General features: G+C 55.7%; 1 protein-coding gene across 1 annotated transcript in view; it reads left to right on the forward strand.

The window, feature by feature from the left end:
* Positions 1–17196, forward strand: part of col11a1a (collagen, type XI, alpha 1a) — a 682771-nt gene that overhangs the window by 597762 nt on the left and 67813 nt on the right. Inside the window, exons 43-46 of the mRNA XM_041208311.1 lie at positions 8123–8230; positions 11563–11616; positions 13374–13427; positions 14690–14797. Of these exons, the coding sequence (XP_041064245.1) occupies positions 8123–8230; positions 11563–11616; positions 13374–13427; positions 14690–14797 (324 nt within the window). The remainder of the gene's footprint in view (positions 1–8122; positions 8231–11562; positions 11617–13373; positions 13428–14689; positions 14798–17196) is intronic.

The following is a 17196-nucleotide window of genomic DNA, read 5'->3' on the forward strand; positions in this document are numbered from 1 at the left end:
GTGGGAGAGGGAGAGGGAGTAGGAGAGGGAGTGTGAGTAGGAGTGGGAGAGGGAGTAGGAGAGGGAGTGTGAGTAGGAGTGGGAGAGGGAGTAGGAGAGGGAGTGTGAGTAGGACTGGGAGAGGGAGTAGGAGAGGGAGTGTGAGTAGGAGTGGGAGAGGGAGTAGGAGAGGGAGTGTGAGTAGGAGTGGGAGAGGGAGTGGGAGAGGGAGAGGGAGTGGGAGTGGGAGAGGGAGTGTGAGTGGGAGAGGGAGTGGGAGAGGGAGTGGGAGAGGGAGTGTGAGTGGGAGAGAGAGAGGGAGAGGGAGTGGGAGAGGGAGAGGGAGTGGGAGTGGGAGTGGGAGAGGGAGAGGGAGTGGGAGTGGGAGTGGAAAAGGGAGTGTGAGTAGGAGAGGGAGTGGGAGAGGGAGTGGGAAGGGGGAGAGGGAGTGGGAGTGGGAGTGGGAGTGGGAGAGGGAGAGGGAGTGGGAGTGGGAGTGGGAGAGGGAGTGTGAGTGGGAGTAGGAGTGGGAATGGGAGAGGGAGTGGGAGAGGGAGAGGGAGTGGGAGAGGGAGTGTGAGTAGGAGTGGGAGAGGGAGTAGGAGAGGGAGTGTGAGTAGGAGTGGGAGAGGGAGTAGGAGAGGGAGTGTGAGTAGGAGTGGGAGTAGGAGTGGGAGAGGGAGTGTGAGTAGGAGTGGGAGAGGGAGTGGGAGAGGGAGTGGGAGAGGGAGTAGGAGAGGGAGTGTGAGTAGGAGTGGGAGAGGGAGTAGGAGAGGGAGTGTGAGTAGGAGTGGGAGAGGGAGTAGGAGAGGGAGTAGGAGAGGGAGTGTGAGTAGGAGTGGGAGTAGGAGAGGGAGTGTGAGTAGGAGAGGGAGAGGGAGTGGGAGATGAGTGGGAGTAGGAGTGGGAGAGGGAGTAGGAGAGGGAGTGTGAGTAGGAGTGGGAGAGGGAGTGGGAGAGGGAGTAGGAGAGGGAGTGTGAGTAGGAGTGGGAGAGGGAGTGGGAGAGGGAGCGGGAGAGGGAGTAGGAGAGGGAGTAGGAGAGGGAGAGGGAGTGGGAGTAGGAGAGGGAGAGGGAGTGGGAGAGGGAGTGTGAGTAGGAGTGGGAGTAGGAGTGGGAGAGGGAGTAGGAGAGGGAGTGTGAGTAGGAGAGGGAGAGGGAGTAGGAGAGGGAGTGTGAGTAGGAGTGGGAGTAGGAGTGGGAGAGGGAGTAGGAGAGGGAGTAGGAGAGGGAGTGTGAGTAGGAGTGGGAGTAGGAGTGGGAGAGGGAGTAGGAGAGGGAGTAGGAGAGGGAGTGTGAGTAGGAGTGGGAGTAGGAGAGGGAGTGTGAGTAGGAGTGGGAGTAGGAGTGGGAGAGGGAGTAGGAGAGGGAGTGTGAGTAGGAGAGGGAGAGGGAGTGTGAGAGGGAGCAGGAGAGGGAGAGGGAGTAGGAGAGGGAGTGTGAGTAGGAGTGGGAGAGGGAGTGGGAGAGGGAGTAGGAGAGGGAGTGGGAGAGGGAGTGGGAGAGGGAGTAGGAGAGGGAGTGGGAGAGGGAGTGGGAGAGGGAGTGTGAGTGGGAGAGGGAGTGTGAGTAGGAGAGGGAGAGGGAGTAGGAGAGGGAGTGTGAGTAGGAGTGGGAGTGGGAGTGGGAGATGAGTGGGAGTAGGAGTGGGAGAGGGAGTAGGAGAGGGAGTGTGAGTAGGAGTGGGAGAGGGAGTAGGAGAGGGAGTAGGAGAGGGAGTGTGAGTAGGAGTGGGAGTAGGAGAGGGAGTGGGAGTGGGAGAGGGAGTGGGAGAGGGAGTAGGAGAGGGAGTGTGAGTAGGAGTGGGAGAGGGAGTAGGAGAGGGAGTGTGAGTAGGACTGGGAGAGGGAGTAGGAGAGGGAGTAGGAGAGGGAGTGGGAGTGGGAGAGGGAGTGGGAGTGGGAGAGGGAGTGGGAGTGGGAGAGGGAGTGGGAGTGGGAGAGGGAGTGGGAGTGGGAGAGGGAGTGGGAGTGGGAGAGGGAGTGGGAGTGGGAGAGGGAGTGGGAGAGGGAGTGTGAATAGGAGTGGGAGAGGGAGAGGGAGTAGGAGAGGGAGTGTGAGTAGGACTGGGAGAGGGAGTAGGAGAGGGAGTAGGAGAGGGAGTGGGAGTGGGAGAGGGAGTGTGAGTAGGAGAGGGAGTGGGAGTAGGAGAGGGAGTGGGAGTAGGAGAGGGAGTGGGAGTGTGAGTAGCAGTGTGAGTAGGAGAGGGAGTAGGAGAGGGAGTGTGAGTAGGAGTGGGAGAGGGAGTAGGAGAGGGAACAGGAGGGGGAGTAGGAGAGGGAGTGTGAGTAGGAGTGGGAGAGGGAGTAGGAGTGGGAGAGGGAGTAGGAGAGGGAACAGGAGGGGGAGTAGGAGAGGGAGTGTGAGTAGGAGTGGGAGAGGGAGTAGGAGAGGGAGTGTGAGTAGGTTAGGGAGAGGGAGTAGGAGAGGGAGAGGGAGTAGGAGAGGGAGAGGGAGTGGGAGAGGGAGCGGGAGAGGGAGTAGGAGAGGGAGTGTGAGTAGGAGAGGGAGAGGGAGTGGGAGAGGGAGCGGGAGAGGGAGTAGGAGAGGGAGTGTGAGTAGGAGAGGGAGAGGGAGTGGGAGAGGGAGTGGGAGAGGGAGTAGGAGAGGGAGTGTGAGTAGGAGAGGGAGAGGGAGTGGGAGAGGGAGTGGGAGAGGGAGTAGGAGAGGGAGTGGGAGAGGGAGTGGGAGAGGGAGTGGGAGTGGGAGTGGGAGAGGGAGTAGGAGAGGGAGTGGGAGTGGGAGAGGGAGTGTGAGTAGGAGAGGGAGTGGGAGAGGGAGTGGGAGTAGGAGAGGGAGTGGGAGAGGGAGTGGGAGAGGGAGTAGGAGAGGGAGTGTGAGTAGGAGAGGGAGAGGGAGTAGGAGAGGGAGTGGGAGAGGGAGTAGGAGAGGGAGTGGGAGAGGGAGTAGGAGAGGGAGTGTGAGTAGGAGAGGGAGTGGGAGTGGGAGTGAGAGAGGGAGTGGGAGATGGAGTAGGAGAGGGAGTGTGAGTAGGAGAGGGAGAGGGAGTAGGAGAGGGAGAGGGAGTGGGAGTGTGAGAGGGAGTAGGAGAGGGAGTGTGAGTAGGAGTGGGAGTGTGAGTAGGAGAGGGAGAGGGAGTGGGAGTGGGAGAGGGAGTGGGAGAGGGAGTGGGAGAGGGAGTGGGAGTGGGAGTGAGAGAGGGAGTGGGAGATGAGTGGGAGAGGGAGTGGGAGAGGGAGTAGGAGAGGGAGTGTGAGTAGGAGTGGGAGAGGGAGTAGGAGAGGGAGTGTGAGTAGGAGAGGGAGAGGGAGTGGGAGTGGGAGTGGGAGTGGGAGAGGGAGTGGGAGAGGGAGTGGGAGAGGGAGTGGGAGAGGGAGTGTGAGTAGGAGAGGGAGTGGGAGTAGGAGAGGGAGTGGGAGAGGGAGTAGGAGTGGGAGAGGGAGAGGGAGTGGGAGTGGGAGTGGGAGTGGGAGAGGGAGTGGGAGTAGGAGTGGGAGTGGGAGTAGGAGAGGGAGTGGGAGAGGGAGTAGGAGTGGGAGAGGGAGAGGGAGTGGGAGTGGGAGTGGGAGTGGGAGAGGGAGTGTGAGTAGGAGTGGGAGTGGGAGTGGGAGAGGTAGTGTGAGTAGGAGAGGGAGTGGGAGTAGGAGAGGGAGTGGGAGAGGGAGTGGGAGTAGGAGAGGGAGTGTGAGTAGGAGTGGGAGTGGGAGAGGGAGTGGGAGTGGGAGAGGGAGTGGGAGTGGGAGTGGGAGTGGGAGTGGGAGTGGGAGAGGGAGTAGGAGAGGGAGTGGGAGTGGGAGTGGGAGAGGGAGTGGGAGAGGGAGAGGGAGTGGGAGAGGGAGTGGGAGTAGGAGAGGGAGTGGGAGTGGGAGTGGGAGTGGGAGTGGGAGTGGGAGAGGGAGTGGGAGTAGGAGAGGGAGTGGGAGAGGGAGTGGGAGTAGGAGAGGGAGTGGGAGTGGGAGTGGGAGTGGGAGAGGGAGTGTGAGTAGGAGTGGGAGTGGGAGTGGGAGAGGTAGTGTGAGTAGGAGAGGGAGTGGGAGTAGGAGAGGGAGTGGGAGAGGGAGTGGGAGTAGGAGAGGGAGTGGGAGAGGGAGTGGGAGAGGGAGTAGGAGAGGGAGTGTGAGTAGGAGAGGGAGAGGGAGTAGGAGAGGGAGTGGGAGAGGGAGTAGGAGAGGGAGTGGGAGAGGGAGTAGGAGAGGGAGAGGGAGTAGGAGAGGGAGAGGGAGTAGGAGAGGGAGAGGGAGTGGGAGTGTGAGAGGGAGTAGGAGAGGGAGTGTGAGTAGGAGTGGGAGTGTGAGTAGGAGAGGGAGAGGGAGTGGGAGTGGGAGAGGGAGTGGGAGAGGGAGTGAGAGAGGGAGTGGGAGATGAGTGGGAGAGGGAGTAGGAGAGGGAGAGGGACTAGGAGAGGGAGTGGGAGAGGGAGTGGGAGAGGGAGTAGGAGAGGGAGTGTGAGTAGGAGTGGGAGAGGGAGTAGGAGAGGGAGTGTGAGTAGGAGAGGGAGAGGGAGTGGGAGAGGGAGTGGGAGAGGGAGTGGGAGAGGGAGTGGGAGTGGGAGTGGGAGAGGGAGAGGGAGTCGGAGAGGGAGTGGGAGTGGGAGAGGGAGTAGGAGAGGGAGTGTGAGTAGGAGTGGGAGAGGGAGTGGGAGAGGGAGTAGGAGAGGGAGTGGGAGAGGGAGTGGGAGTGGGAGTGGGAGTGGGAGTGGGAGAGGGAGTGTGAGTAGGAGTGGGAGTGGGAGTGGGAGAGGGAGTGTGAGTAGGAGAGGGAGAGGGAGTGGGAGAGGGAGTGTGAGTAGGAGAGGGAGAGGGAGTGGGAGTGGGAGTGGGAGTGGGAGTGTGAGTAGGAGAGGGAGTGGGAGAGGGAGTGTGAGTAGGAGTGGGAGTGGGAGTGGGAGAGGGAGTGTGAGTAGGAGTGGGAGTGGGAGTGGGAGAGGGAGTGGGAGAGGGAGTCGGAGAGGGAGTGGGAGTGGGAGAGGGAGTAGGAGAGGGAGTGTGAGTAGGAGTGGGAGAGGGAGTGGGAGAGGGAGTGGGAGAGGGAGTGGGAGAGGGAGCGGGAGAGGGAACAGGAGGGGGAGTAGGAGTGTGAGTAGGAGTGGGAGAGGGAGTAGGAGAGGGAGTGGGAGTGGGAGTGAGAGAGGGAGTGGGAGAGGGAGTAGGAGAGGGAGTGTGAGTAGGAGTGGGAGAGGGAGTAGGAGAGGGAGTGTGAGTAGGAGTGGGAGTGGGAGTGGGAGTAGGAGAGGGAGTGTGAGTAGGAGTGGGAGAGGGAGTGGGAGAGGGAGAGGGAGTGGGAGTGGGAGTGGGAGAGGGAGAGGGAGTGGGAGTGGGAGTGGGAGAGGGAGTGTGAGTAGGAGAGGGAGTGGGAGAGGGAGTGTGAGTAGGAGTGGGAGTGGGAGTGGGAGAGGGAGTAGGAGAGGGAGTGTGAGTAGGAGTGGGAGAGGGAGTAGGAGAGGGAGTGTGAGTAGGAGTGTGAGTAGGAGTGGGAGAGGGAACAGGAGGGGGAGTAGGAGTGTGAGTAGGAGTGGGAGAGGGAGTAGGAGAGGGAGTGTGAGTAGGAGTGTGAGTAGGAGTGGGAGAGGGAACAGGAGGGGGAGTAGGTGTGTGAGTAGGAGTGGGAGAGGGAGTAGGAGAGGGAGTGTGAGTAGGAGTGGGAGAGGGAGTAGGAGAGGGAGTGTGAGTAGGAGTGGGAGAGGGAGTAGGAGAGGGAGTGTGAATAGGAGTGGGAGAGGGAGTAGGAGAGGGAGTGTGAGTAGGAGTGGGAGAGGGAGTAGGAGAGGGAGTGTGAGTAGGAGTGGGAGAGGGAGTAGGAGAGGGAGTGTGAGTAGGAGTGGGAGAGGGAGTAGGAGAGGGAGTGTGAGTAGGAGTGTGAGTAGGAGTGGGAGAGGGAGTAGGAGAGGGAGTGTGAGTAGGAGTGGGAGAGGGAGTAGGAGAGGGAGTGTGAGTAGGACTGGGAGAGGGATTAGGAGAGGGAGTGTGAGTAGGAGTGGGAGAGGGAGTAGGAGAGGGAGTGTGAGTAGGAGTGGGAGAGGGAGTGGGAGAGGGAGAGGGAGAGGGAGTGGGAGTGGGAGTGGGAGTGGGAGAGGGAGAGGGAGTGGGAGTGGGAGTGGGAGTGGGAGTGGGAGAGGGAGAGGGAGAGGGAGTGGGAGTGGGAGTGGGAGTGGGAGAGGGAGAGGGAGTGGGAGTGGGAGTGGGAGTGGGAGTGGGAGAGGGAGAGGGAGTGGGAGTGGGAGTGGGAGTGGGAGTGGGAGAGGGAGAGGGAGTGGGAGTGGGAGAGGGAGTGTGAGTAGGAGAGGGAGTGGGAGAGGGAGTGTGAGTAGGAGTGGGAGTGGGAGTGGGAGAGGGAGTGTGAGTAGGAGTGGGAGAGGGAGTAGGAGAGGGAGTGTGAGTAGGAGTGGGAGAGGGAGTAGGAGAGGGAGTGTGAGTAGGAGTGTGAGTAGGAGTGGGAGAGGGAACAGGAGGGGGAGTAGGAGTGTGAGTAGGAGTGGGAGAGGGAGTAGGAGAGGGAGTGTGAGTAGGAGTGGGAGAGGGAGTAGGAGAGGGAGTGTGAGTAGGAGTGGGAGAGGGAGTAGGAGAGGGAGTGTGAGTAGGAGTGGGAGAGGGAGTGGGAGAGGGAGAGGGAGTGGGAGTGGGAGTGGGAGTGGGAGAGGGAGAGGGAGTGGGAGTGGGAGTGGGAGTGGGAGTGGGAGTGGGAGAGGGAGAGGGAGAGGGAGTGGGAGTGGGAGTGGGAGTGGGAGAGGGAGAGGGAGTGGGAGTGGGAGTGGGAGTGGGAGAGGGAGAGGGAGCAGGAGAGGGAGTGGGAGTAGGAGAGGGAGTGTGAGTAGGAGTGGGAGAGGGAGTAGGAGAGGGAGTGTGAGTAGGAGTGGGAGAGGGAGTAGGAGAGGGAGTGTGAGTAGGAGTGGGAGAGGGAGTAGGAGAGGGAGTGTGAGTAGGAGTGGGAGAGGGAGTAGGAGAGGGAGTGTGAGTAGGAGTGGGAGAGGGAGTAGGAGAGGGAGTGTGAGTAGGAGTGGGAGAAGGAGCGGGAGAGGGAACAGGAGGGGGAGTAGGAGTGTGAGTAGGAGTGGGAGAGGGAGTGGGAGAGGGAGTGTGAGTAGGAGTGGGATAGGGAGTGGGAGAGGGAGTGTGAGTAGGAGTGGGAGAGGGAGCGGGAGAGGGAACAGGAGTGGGAGTGGTCAGGCATCCAAATGCCACCCACAATCGGGGCCCAACCGCGATTTCCCGCTGGGGGGCTAATCTGCCACATGAGCAGGGACATGTTAGAAATTAGTATGAAATTTAAAAAGTGTTTTGAATGATGGATTGAAGCCTCATCCCGCTTGTGGATGAGATCTCACAAAAAGTACAAAGGCCACCAACTGAAATCAATTGGATTGTTAATGGTCTGAATGGGCCTTTGAATTGTCGGTGGGCGCACTGCCAACTCCTGTCTGCACACACTGACTGAAATAACATCGGGAAGCTCACCCAATGAGCAGAAAATCCTGGCCATAATCATCCTGGCTTCCAACTGAGTTTTTACCTGATGTTTGTCAGAAGCCTCCTTTCTCTGTTTTCTGTTGACTTTTATTTCCTTTGTCACCCAGGGGGCACTGGCTTTGGATGCTCCCCCTTTACCCTGCAAAGGAATAGACCAAGTTTATAGCTAAATTGTTTTCTATAATGATGTCTCTGCTATCTCTTCTGTAGCTTCTTTGAGTATTTGTGGATACAATCCATCTGGACCAGGGGTTTTTCCCTCTTTAAGTTTGATTACTTTATCAATTAATTCCCCCCTTTGTATCTTATATGTCTTTATATCTTTTATTGATCTTTCTAACTCACTCCATCCAAGGAGATTTCTCTTTTTTTATTCACAAGACCTTCATAGTTTAATAACTTTCTTGATCACCTTGTACTCAAAACCTTTCAATGTCATGATATAAACAAGTCAGAACATTTACTTTAACAATGTTTTATATATTTGCAATCTCCATTCTACATCAGACTTGAGAGACCTTTGAACAATAAATTAGTACAGAGCTGGTACGCTGGACATGCAAATCCTGCCAATCAAATCATAGGATCAGTTTGAATTCCTGTTTACAAAGCTTCCAATGGAATTTTCATAAATGGCCAACTCCTAATTAATCGATGGTTAGCGACTGAATTTGCTTGTCCTTGAGTCATGTTTAACTTAACCTTTCTATACCTTCCAGGGGGAGAAAGGGCCTCAGGGTCCGGCTGGTCGTGATGGAGTTCAGGGACCTGTTGGTCTGCCTGGTCCCGCTGGTCCACAGGGACCTCCAGGGGAAGATGGTGACAAGGTGAGTGTTTATCGTCCCTCGTCCATTTCTTTGGCACATTCATTCTTGCGATGCGAGCTTTGGTAGCAAGGCTGGAATTTAATGCCTACCTCAGTTGACCTTGATGGTCACTTGAAACACAGCAATTGGTGTAGTGAAGAAACAAGAGGAGGCCATTCAGCCTGTTTAGCCGTTTACAGGAAGATAGGAACAGAAGAAAACCATTCAAGTATTCAACTAGATTGAGGCTGATTGTACCATCTCCCCCTTTACCCTCCTCCATGTCCCTCAACAACCAACAAAAACCTGAAGACACAGTTTCTATCTACCCGATCACATTCTTTTATTATTTTAAACAGCTTAAATCTTCTAAAGTTAAGGAAATACAAAGTTAATCTATGCATTCTGCCTTAGCCCCAGTATCCAGTGTGCTCTGGTGAATTTTAGCTGCCACAGCCCAGCTATCCTTCCTGAGATGCAGTGGCCAGAAGAGAGCACAGTTACTGCAGATGCCTGCTGCCCATCTCAGTGCCCAGAGGCTTCTTGTAAGGTCTGTAGGAAGAAGGACATGCCTCATGGGATTCCTGATCACCCTGTGGGCGGACATTGTTATCCCGATATTTATCGAGAGGTGGGGAGGGAGTGGGAGAGAGAAGCCCAAACAATCCCAGAGCAAATTTAGCAGCGGAATCTGATTCAACATTATGGACTTTGTTTCCCAACAACCTGATGGGGTGTAACCAGATTAGCACCAGGAGTGGGGGGTGGGGGACAGTGGGGGGCGGGGGGAGGTTGGGGGGGAGGGGGAGGTTGGGCTGTGGGTGGAGGTTGGGTGGGGCGGGGGGTAGTTGGGTGGGCGGGGGGGAGGTTGGGGGGCATGGGGAGGTTGGGGGGGAGGGGGGAGGTTGGGGGGGAGGGGGAGGTTGGGGGGGAGGGGGGAGGTTGGGGGGGCATGGGGAGGTTGGGGGGGAGGGGGGAGGTTGGGGGGGAGGGGGAGGTTGGGGGGGAGGGGGGAGGTTGGGGGGGAGGGGGGAGGTTGGGGGCATGGGGAGGTTGGGGGGGAGGGGGGAGATTGGGGGGAGGGGGGAGGTTGGGGGGGAGGGGGAGGTTGGGGGGAGGGGGGAGGTTGGGGGGGAGGGGGGAGGTTGGGGGGGCAGGGGGAGGTTGGGGGGGAGGGGGGAGATTGGGGGAGGGGGGAGGTTGGGGGGGAGGGGGAGGTTGGGGGGGAGGGGGGAGGTTGGGGGGGAGGGGGGAGGTTGGGGGGCAGGGGAGGTTGGGGGGAGGGGGGAGGTTGGGGGGGAGGGGGGAGGTTGGGGGGGAGGGGGGAGGTTGGGGGCATGGGGAGGTTGGGGGGGAGGGGGGGAGGTTGGTGGGGAGGGGGGAGGTTGGGGGGGGCATGGGGAGGTTGGGGGGGAGGGGGGAGGTTGGGGGGGAGGGGGGGAGGTTAGGGGGAGGGGGGAGGTTGGGGGGGAGGGGGAGGTTGGGGGGGAGGGGGGAGGTTGGGGGGGAGGGGGGAGGTTGGGGGGGACGGGGGGAGGTTGGGGGGGAGGGGGAGGTTGGGGGCATGGGGAGGTTGGGGGGGAGGGGGGAGGTTGGGGGGGAGGGGGGAGGTTGGGGGGGAGGGGGGAGGTTGGGGGGGCATGGGGAGGTTGGGGGGGAGGGGGGAGGTTGGGGGGGAGGGGGGAGGTTGGGGGGAGGGGGGAGGTTGGGGGGACGGGGGGAGGTTGGGGGGAGGGGGGAGGTTGGGGGGGACGGGGGGAGGTTGGGGGGAGGGGGGAGGTTGGGGGGGAGGTGGGAGGTTGGGGGGACGGGGGGAGGTTGGGGGGAGGGGGGAGGTTGGGGGGGAGGGGGGAGGTTGGGGGGAGGGGGGAGGTTGGGGGGGAGGGGGGAGGTTGGGGGGGAGGGGGGAGGTTGGGGGGAGGGGGGAGGTTGGGGGGGAGGGGGGAGGTTGGGGGGAGGGGGGAGGTTGGGGGGGAGGGGGGAGGTTGGGGGGGAGGGGGGAGGTTGGGGGGGAGGGGGGAGGTTGGGGGGGGCATGGGGAGGTTGGGGGGGAGGGGGGAGGTTGGGGGGGAGGGGGGAGGTTGGGGGGGGCATGGGGAGGTTGGGGGGGAGGGGGGAGGTTGGGGGGGAGGGGGGAGGTTGGGGGCATGGGGAGGTTGGGGGGGAGGGGGGAGGTTGGGGGGAGGGGGGGAGGTTGGATGGGCAGGAGGAGGTTGGGGGGAGGGGGGAGGTTGGGGGAGAGTGGGGGAGGTTAGGGGGAGGGGGGAGGTTGGGGGAGAGTGGGGGAGGTTAGGGGGAGGGGGGAGGTTGGGGGGGAGGGGGGAGGTTAGGGGGAGGGGGGAGGTTGGGGGAGAGTGGGGGAGGTTGGGGGAGGGAGGAGGTTGGGGGGAGGAGGGAGGTTGGGGGGAGGGGGGGAGGTTGGATGGGCAGGAGGAGGTTGGGGGGAGGGGGGAGGTTGGGGGAGAGTGGGGGAGGTTAGGGGGAGGGGGGAGGTTGGGGGCATGGGGAGGTTGGGGGGGATGAGGAAGATAAAAGGGGTGGAAAGTGGACAGGTTGAGGAAGAGAGTGATTTTCACAACCCGGTTTACCATTCATGGCAGGTGTTGAGGGAACCAAACTTTAGTTGGATTATTTAGTTCTGCATTTAATGAGGATTCTGTTTAACCTTGAGTGAGTGTCACAGAATCAGGTGAAGGCTGTGATCCCTTTATTTAAAACTGAGAATCACAAAACAGCAAGAGCAAGGTCACGAGGTCATGACACATGGAAACCATACCAATCCCAGGATTAATCTTCACAGAATCGCAGGATTTTAACGGTACAGAAGGAGGCCATTCCGCCCATCATGTCTGCACCGGCTCTCCAAATGATCATAATGACCAAGTGTCATTGCCCTGCCTTTCCCCTGTACCCCAGCACATTGTTTCTGTTCAAATAATCATCCAATGCCCTCTTGAATGCCTCAATTGAACCTGCCTCCACCACACTCCCAGGCAGCGCATTCCAGACCCGAACCACTCGCTGTGTGAAAGAGATTTTTCTCACATCACACTTGCTTCTTTTGCAAATCACTTTAAATCTGTGCCCTCGATCCCATAATCAATCCCAGGGTTATTCTCCGATTCAGAATTACTCTCCATTCCCAGGGTTAATCTTCAATCCTAGGAAGATTAGCCAATCTAGAATTATTCCCTAATCCCAGGATTAATCTTCAATGCCAAGATTAATCTCACACGGACAATATGACCCGACAGCCAAAGCTTTGAGTTTTTACATCAGGAGCTCACTGTGGGAAGGAGGGGAAGTTGGAAGAGGTCAAGGTAAAGGTTTCATTTCATTCTTTCCTTACACAGGGTGAGATTGGAGAACCAGGTCAAAAGGGCACTAAAGGAGGAAAAGGTGAACAAGTGAGTAATATGATTTATTCCTTTCTGTTGCGCCTGCTGATGTTACTCAGCCCTGGAATTATAGACAATGTTTGTGCTTCTGTCAAAGAACAAATATCTTCCATTTCCGGTTCTGGCTTTCGCCACCTCAGGATGTTCCACAGTGACTTCCAGACACTGAAATGCTTTGAAATACATTCACTGTTGTGATGTACGATATTAAAAAGCCAACTTGTGCCACACGAAACATCACGCAAACAGCAACATTACAACAACCGGACCAACTGCTTTTAGGGATGATGGCCGAGAGATAAAGATTGATCAGGGATATGGGGAACAACCCCCCTCATCTTCTTCGAAATAGGGGCTGTGGGGATCCTTCAAATCCTCTGATTGGGCAGATGGAGGCCCAGTTAATGTCTCATCAAAAAGACTGTCCCTCACAAAGTGCTCCCTCAGTACTGACCCTCCGACAGAGCCGCACACTCTCAGTACTGACCCTCTCACAGTGCAGCACTCCCTCAGTACTGACCCCCTGACAGTGCAGCACTGCCTCAGGACTAATTCTCTCACAGTGCAGAAATCCCTCAGTACTGACCCTCCGACAGTACAGCACTCTCTCGGGACTGACCCTCTGATAGTGCAGCACTCCCTCACCACTGACCCTCTGACAGTGCAGCACTACCTCAATATTGACCCTCTGACAGTGCAGCACTACCTCAGTGCTGACCATCTCTCAGTGCAGCACTCCCTCAGTACTGACCCTCTGATAGTGCAGCACTCCCACAGTACTGACCCTCTGACAGTGCAGCACTCCCTCTGTACTGACCCTCTGACAGTACAGCACTCCCTCAGTACTGACCCTCTGACAGTGCAGCACTCCCTCAGTACTGACCCCCTGACAGTGCAGTACTCCCTCAGTACCGACCCTCTGACAGTGCAGCACTCCCTCAGTACTGACCCTCTGACAGTGCAGCACTCCCTCAGTACCGACCCTCTGACAGTGCAGCACTCCCTCAGTACTGACCCTCTGACAGTGCAGCACTCCCTCAATACTGACCCTCTGACAGTGCAGCACTCCCTCAGTATTGACCCTCTGACCGTGCAGCACTCCCTCAGTACTGACTCTCTGACAGTGCAGCACTCCCTCAGTTGACCCTCCAACAGTTCAGCACTCCCTCAGTACTGACCCTCTGACAGTGCAGCACTCCCTCAGTACTGACTCTCTGACAGTGCAGCACTCCGAGTTGTGCTCTGCTAGTTTCAGCCTAGATTTTCTGCTCTAGTCCCTGGTGTAGCATTTGAACCTGTGACTTTGTGACTCCGAGACTGTCTGCTTGTAGCTCAGTAGCTCACAACCTGTCACTAAGTGTCTCAAAGTAAAGTTTCCCTTTGTACATTTCAATTTTGTAATTAACAATTATTTGTCATAGGAAAGTGCATTTGATCTTTCATGATGTGACATTGAGTTGTTTCAGCCCTGGGCTTAGTCGCCCTGGAACTGCCTGACCCACATTCCAGCCGTGTGTAACCTGCCATTTCACCGGAGGCTGACCTAGGCCTGGCTGCCCTCAGATTGACCTCAGTCACTTCCTGCTTCTCTAAATAAACAACTGCCCAGATGCTGTTCTTTTTGATAGTGTATATCGCCAGTGATGAACATTAATGGGGGGAAGGTCCTAGCAGACGGCCACATTTCAAAGCTCAGTTTGTACGGTTCTCTCTGTCTGTGATATTCCAGCTCACACTGATCAATCCTCTGTTGTCTCTCTACACAGGGACCTCCTGGACCTCACGGTCTCCAAGGACCCATTGGACAACCTGGACCAGCAGTAAGTAAATTCCTTCACTGCATCTGGAAATTATTGAACAAGGACATGCTCATAAAAGCAGGAGATGACTGCTCATCGCCTCGATTTCATTAGACTTTGACACATCCCTAGCTCATCTCCATCCACCTGCCTTGGGTCACTAACTCTTAATACCTCTTGTGCAACATAAATGTATCATTTCAATACCTCCAATTAACCCCAGCATCCACCGCTTTCTGGGGAAGAGAGTTCCAGATTTCCATCCCCTCTGTGTGAGGAATTGTTTCCTGACATCACCCTGAATGGCCTGGCTCTCATTTTAAGGTTCTTCTCCCTCAGGTACAATCTTTAGGCCCAGCCTGCCACCAAGATCATCCTCTCCCCCCACAATTCAATGGAATTTTGGCTCGGTTGCTGCATCTGCTGCAGCAGGTTCCACAACAGTGGTGTCCAGAAAATCCCAGCCCTCGTGCTGAACACCTCCCCACCAGAGGAAATCATTTCTCTCTGTTGGCTCTATCGAACTTTTTAATCATTTTAAACAATTCCATTAGATCACCCCTTAATCTTCTATACTCTAGGGAATACAAGGCCAGTCCATACAACCTCATAATTTATCTCCTTAAGCGGAAGGGGAATAAACGATAACTCACTATATCAACAAATTCTCCTCACCTCCCCCTCTGGTTCTTTCACTGATTCTCTTCAATCTGTGTCCCTCTGGTTACTGATCCTCCTGCCACTGGAACAGTTTCTCCTTATTTACTCTATCCAAATTTTTCCTGATTTTGAACACCTCGATTAAATCTCCCCTTAACCTTCTCTGCTCCAAGGAGAACAATCCCAGCTTCTCCAGTCCCTCCACATTAACTCCCTCAATCCTGGTCCCATTGGAGTAAATCTCCTCCGCACCCTCTCCAAGGCCTCAACATCCTTCCTAAAGTGCGGAGCCCAGAGTTGGACACAATCCTGCACTGGGGTCTAACCAGTGATTTATAAAGGTTTAACATAACTTTCTTGCTTTGGTACTCTGCCTCTATTATTAGAACCAAGAAGCTCAAAGCTTTTTAATGTATTCTCAACATCTATGATTTGTGTACATAACCTCCCAGGTCTCTTTGTTCCAATTCAAATTGTCCGTTCAGTCTTTCCTTTTGTGGATCAGACTCCTTCTGATTTAATTCTGATCTTTCCATCATTGAGCGTTGATCCCAACCCCTGTCAGTCTCCCACTGTTAGTGACACCAGCTGAAGGGGAATCTCATTTCTGCTTTGTTTGTCAGGGAGGAGATGGAGAGCCAGGTCCCAGAGGACAGCAGGGAATGTTCGGACAGAAAGGTGATGAAGGATCGCGTGGATTCCCTGGGCCTCCTGGACCAATTGGTCTTCAGGTAAGTCCCACAACCACAGCTTATATCACCAGCAGCTTTAATACAGTAAAACACCTGAAGCACATCACAGGAGCAGTAGCCAATAACAGGAGAGAAGAAAGGAGATATGATGAATGGTGACCCGAAACTCAATCAAACAGTGAGGCTGTAAGGTGCATGGTAAAGGGGACAGGCAGCTGGAGGGAGGGAGAGGCTTATGGTGGGAATTCCAGAGCTCAGAGCCTGAAAGCCAGTGATGGAGTGATGGATACTGGGGCTGCGCAAGAGGTCAGAATTGGAGGAGAACATAGAACTCGGACAGATGTAGGAGCTGGAGAAGGTTAAAGAGAAGAGGGAGGTGTAGGGAAGGAGGAAATTACAGAGATATGGAGGGGTGTAGGGGCTGGAGGAGATTACAGAGATAGGGGAGATGTGGGGGTGGAGGAGGTTACAGAGATAAGGAGGGGTGTAGTGGCTGGAGGAGGTTACAGAGATAGGGGAGGTGTAGGGGTGGAGGAGGTTACAGAGATAGGGAGGGGTGTAGGGGCTGGAGGAGGTTACAGAGATAGGGAGGCGTGTAGGTGCTGGAGGAGGTTACAGAAATGGGGGGTGTAGGGATTGGGGGAGGTTACAGAGATAGGGAGGGGTGTAGGGGCTGGAGGAGGTTACAGAGATAGGGAGGGGTGTAGGGGCTGGAGGAGGTTACAGAGATAGGGAGAGGTGTAGGGGTGGAGGAGGTTACAGAGATAGGGAGGAGTATAGTGATTAGAGGAAGTTACAGAGATAGGGAAGGGTGTAGGGGTGGAGGAGGTTACAGAGATAGGGAGGGGTGTAGGGGCTGGAGGAGGTTACAGAGATAGGGAGGCGTGTAGGCGCTGGAGGAGGTTACAGAAATGGGGGGTGTAGGGATTGGGGGAGGTTACAGAGATAGGGAGGGGTGTAGGGGCTGGAGGAGGTTACAGAGATAGGGAGGGGTGTAGGGGTTGGAGGAGGATACAGAGATAGGGAAAGGTGTAGGGGTGGAGGAGGTTACAGAGATAGGGAGGTATGTAGGGGCTGGAGGAGGTTACAGAGAAATTAAGGTGAACGGGTGGAGGAGGTTACAGAGATAGGGCAGGGTGTAGGGGTTGGAGGAGGATACAGAGATAGGGTGGGGTGTAGGGGTGGAGGAGGTTACAGAGATAGGGAAGAGTGTAGAGGTAGAGGAGGTTACAGAGATAGGGAGGGGTGGAGGAGGTTACAGAGATAGGGGAGGTGTAGGGGCTGGAGGAGGTTATAGAGATTGGGAGGGGTGTAGCGGCTGGTTTCTCAGTTGTGAGCTGCTAAATTCACAGGTTATCTTTCTGAATGATTTCTTCAAGCAGAATGATATCAGTCTTGATTTTATAAACATCACATTCCACAGTCACCTCAAATGATAAAAACTTGGTACAATGGAGCAGATTTTTCCCATTCTACCTGTGCTGGGTCTTTGAACGAATGATGCTCAGTCTCAGATTGCCAGTTTTTGTCCTCAATCCTGCTAGTTCCTCATCCTCAAGAACTTGCTCAACTCACTTTGAAATTTATTGATGTGTTACAGATGGGCGGGGTGTCAATTTAAATAGCACTAATATCTCCTCTCACCACCCTCTGTTATCAGAAAGGTGTTTTGATTTGTTTCACTCTTTATAAGCAGTGGTCTTAGTTTTTGTGTGATCCAATTTTCCATTAATAACCCCACAGCAAACTCGAGATAGGATGAACTAAAAGGGTTAGTTTATTTCCACACACGAAAGAGGGTTTGCAATATCCCCATCGTATTCGAACATTAAAGTGAGGGATTGAGGAAAGAAATATTTATAGTACAGAGACCACCGAGAAAAGAAATATTGTTTCACATGAGTTCCAGAATCCAGAATCAAAGTCCAATGAGGTATTACTTCACCTATGTCAGTGGGTTGAAAACCGATGCTGTATAATTTACCTTTCTGGTGGCATTGACTTCACACGGTAAGATAGGTATGCAGAAATGAATCAATGATGTAAGTGGTACAGAATTCCCAGTAGAAGCAGTGTAGACAGGGCCAGGTGTCCAAACTGGGCCAGAGCTCCTTCAATGTGCACTGCTAGTCAGACGTTAAACAGCTGACTGAGCTTTTCAGTTCAGCATGGCAATATTACATGTTCCACAGGCCAGAGGCACATGCCACATGACTCTCATCTCTCCTCCAGTTCTATGACAAAGGATGTGTATCCATTCTCTGTATTCTAACGACTGTTAAATGTCGCAGCCATTAGGAATTGAAGGAAGCAAGCAGAGCCTTTGTTTCAGCAGACAATCCATCTCCTTCTGCCCAGCCTGGGTTATTAAATGCAGATGGCCTTTGTACAGATCTCTTTGAAGTTGGGCCATATTGTTCACAGGGGCCCGTTAGAGG

The sequence above is a fragment of the Carcharodon carcharias genome, chromosome 16 (genome assembly GCF_017639515.1).
Source record: "Carcharodon carcharias isolate sCarCar2 chromosome 16, sCarCar2.pri, whole genome shotgun sequence".
NCBI lineage: Eukaryota > Metazoa > Chordata > Chondrichthyes > Lamniformes > Lamnidae > Carcharodon > Carcharodon carcharias.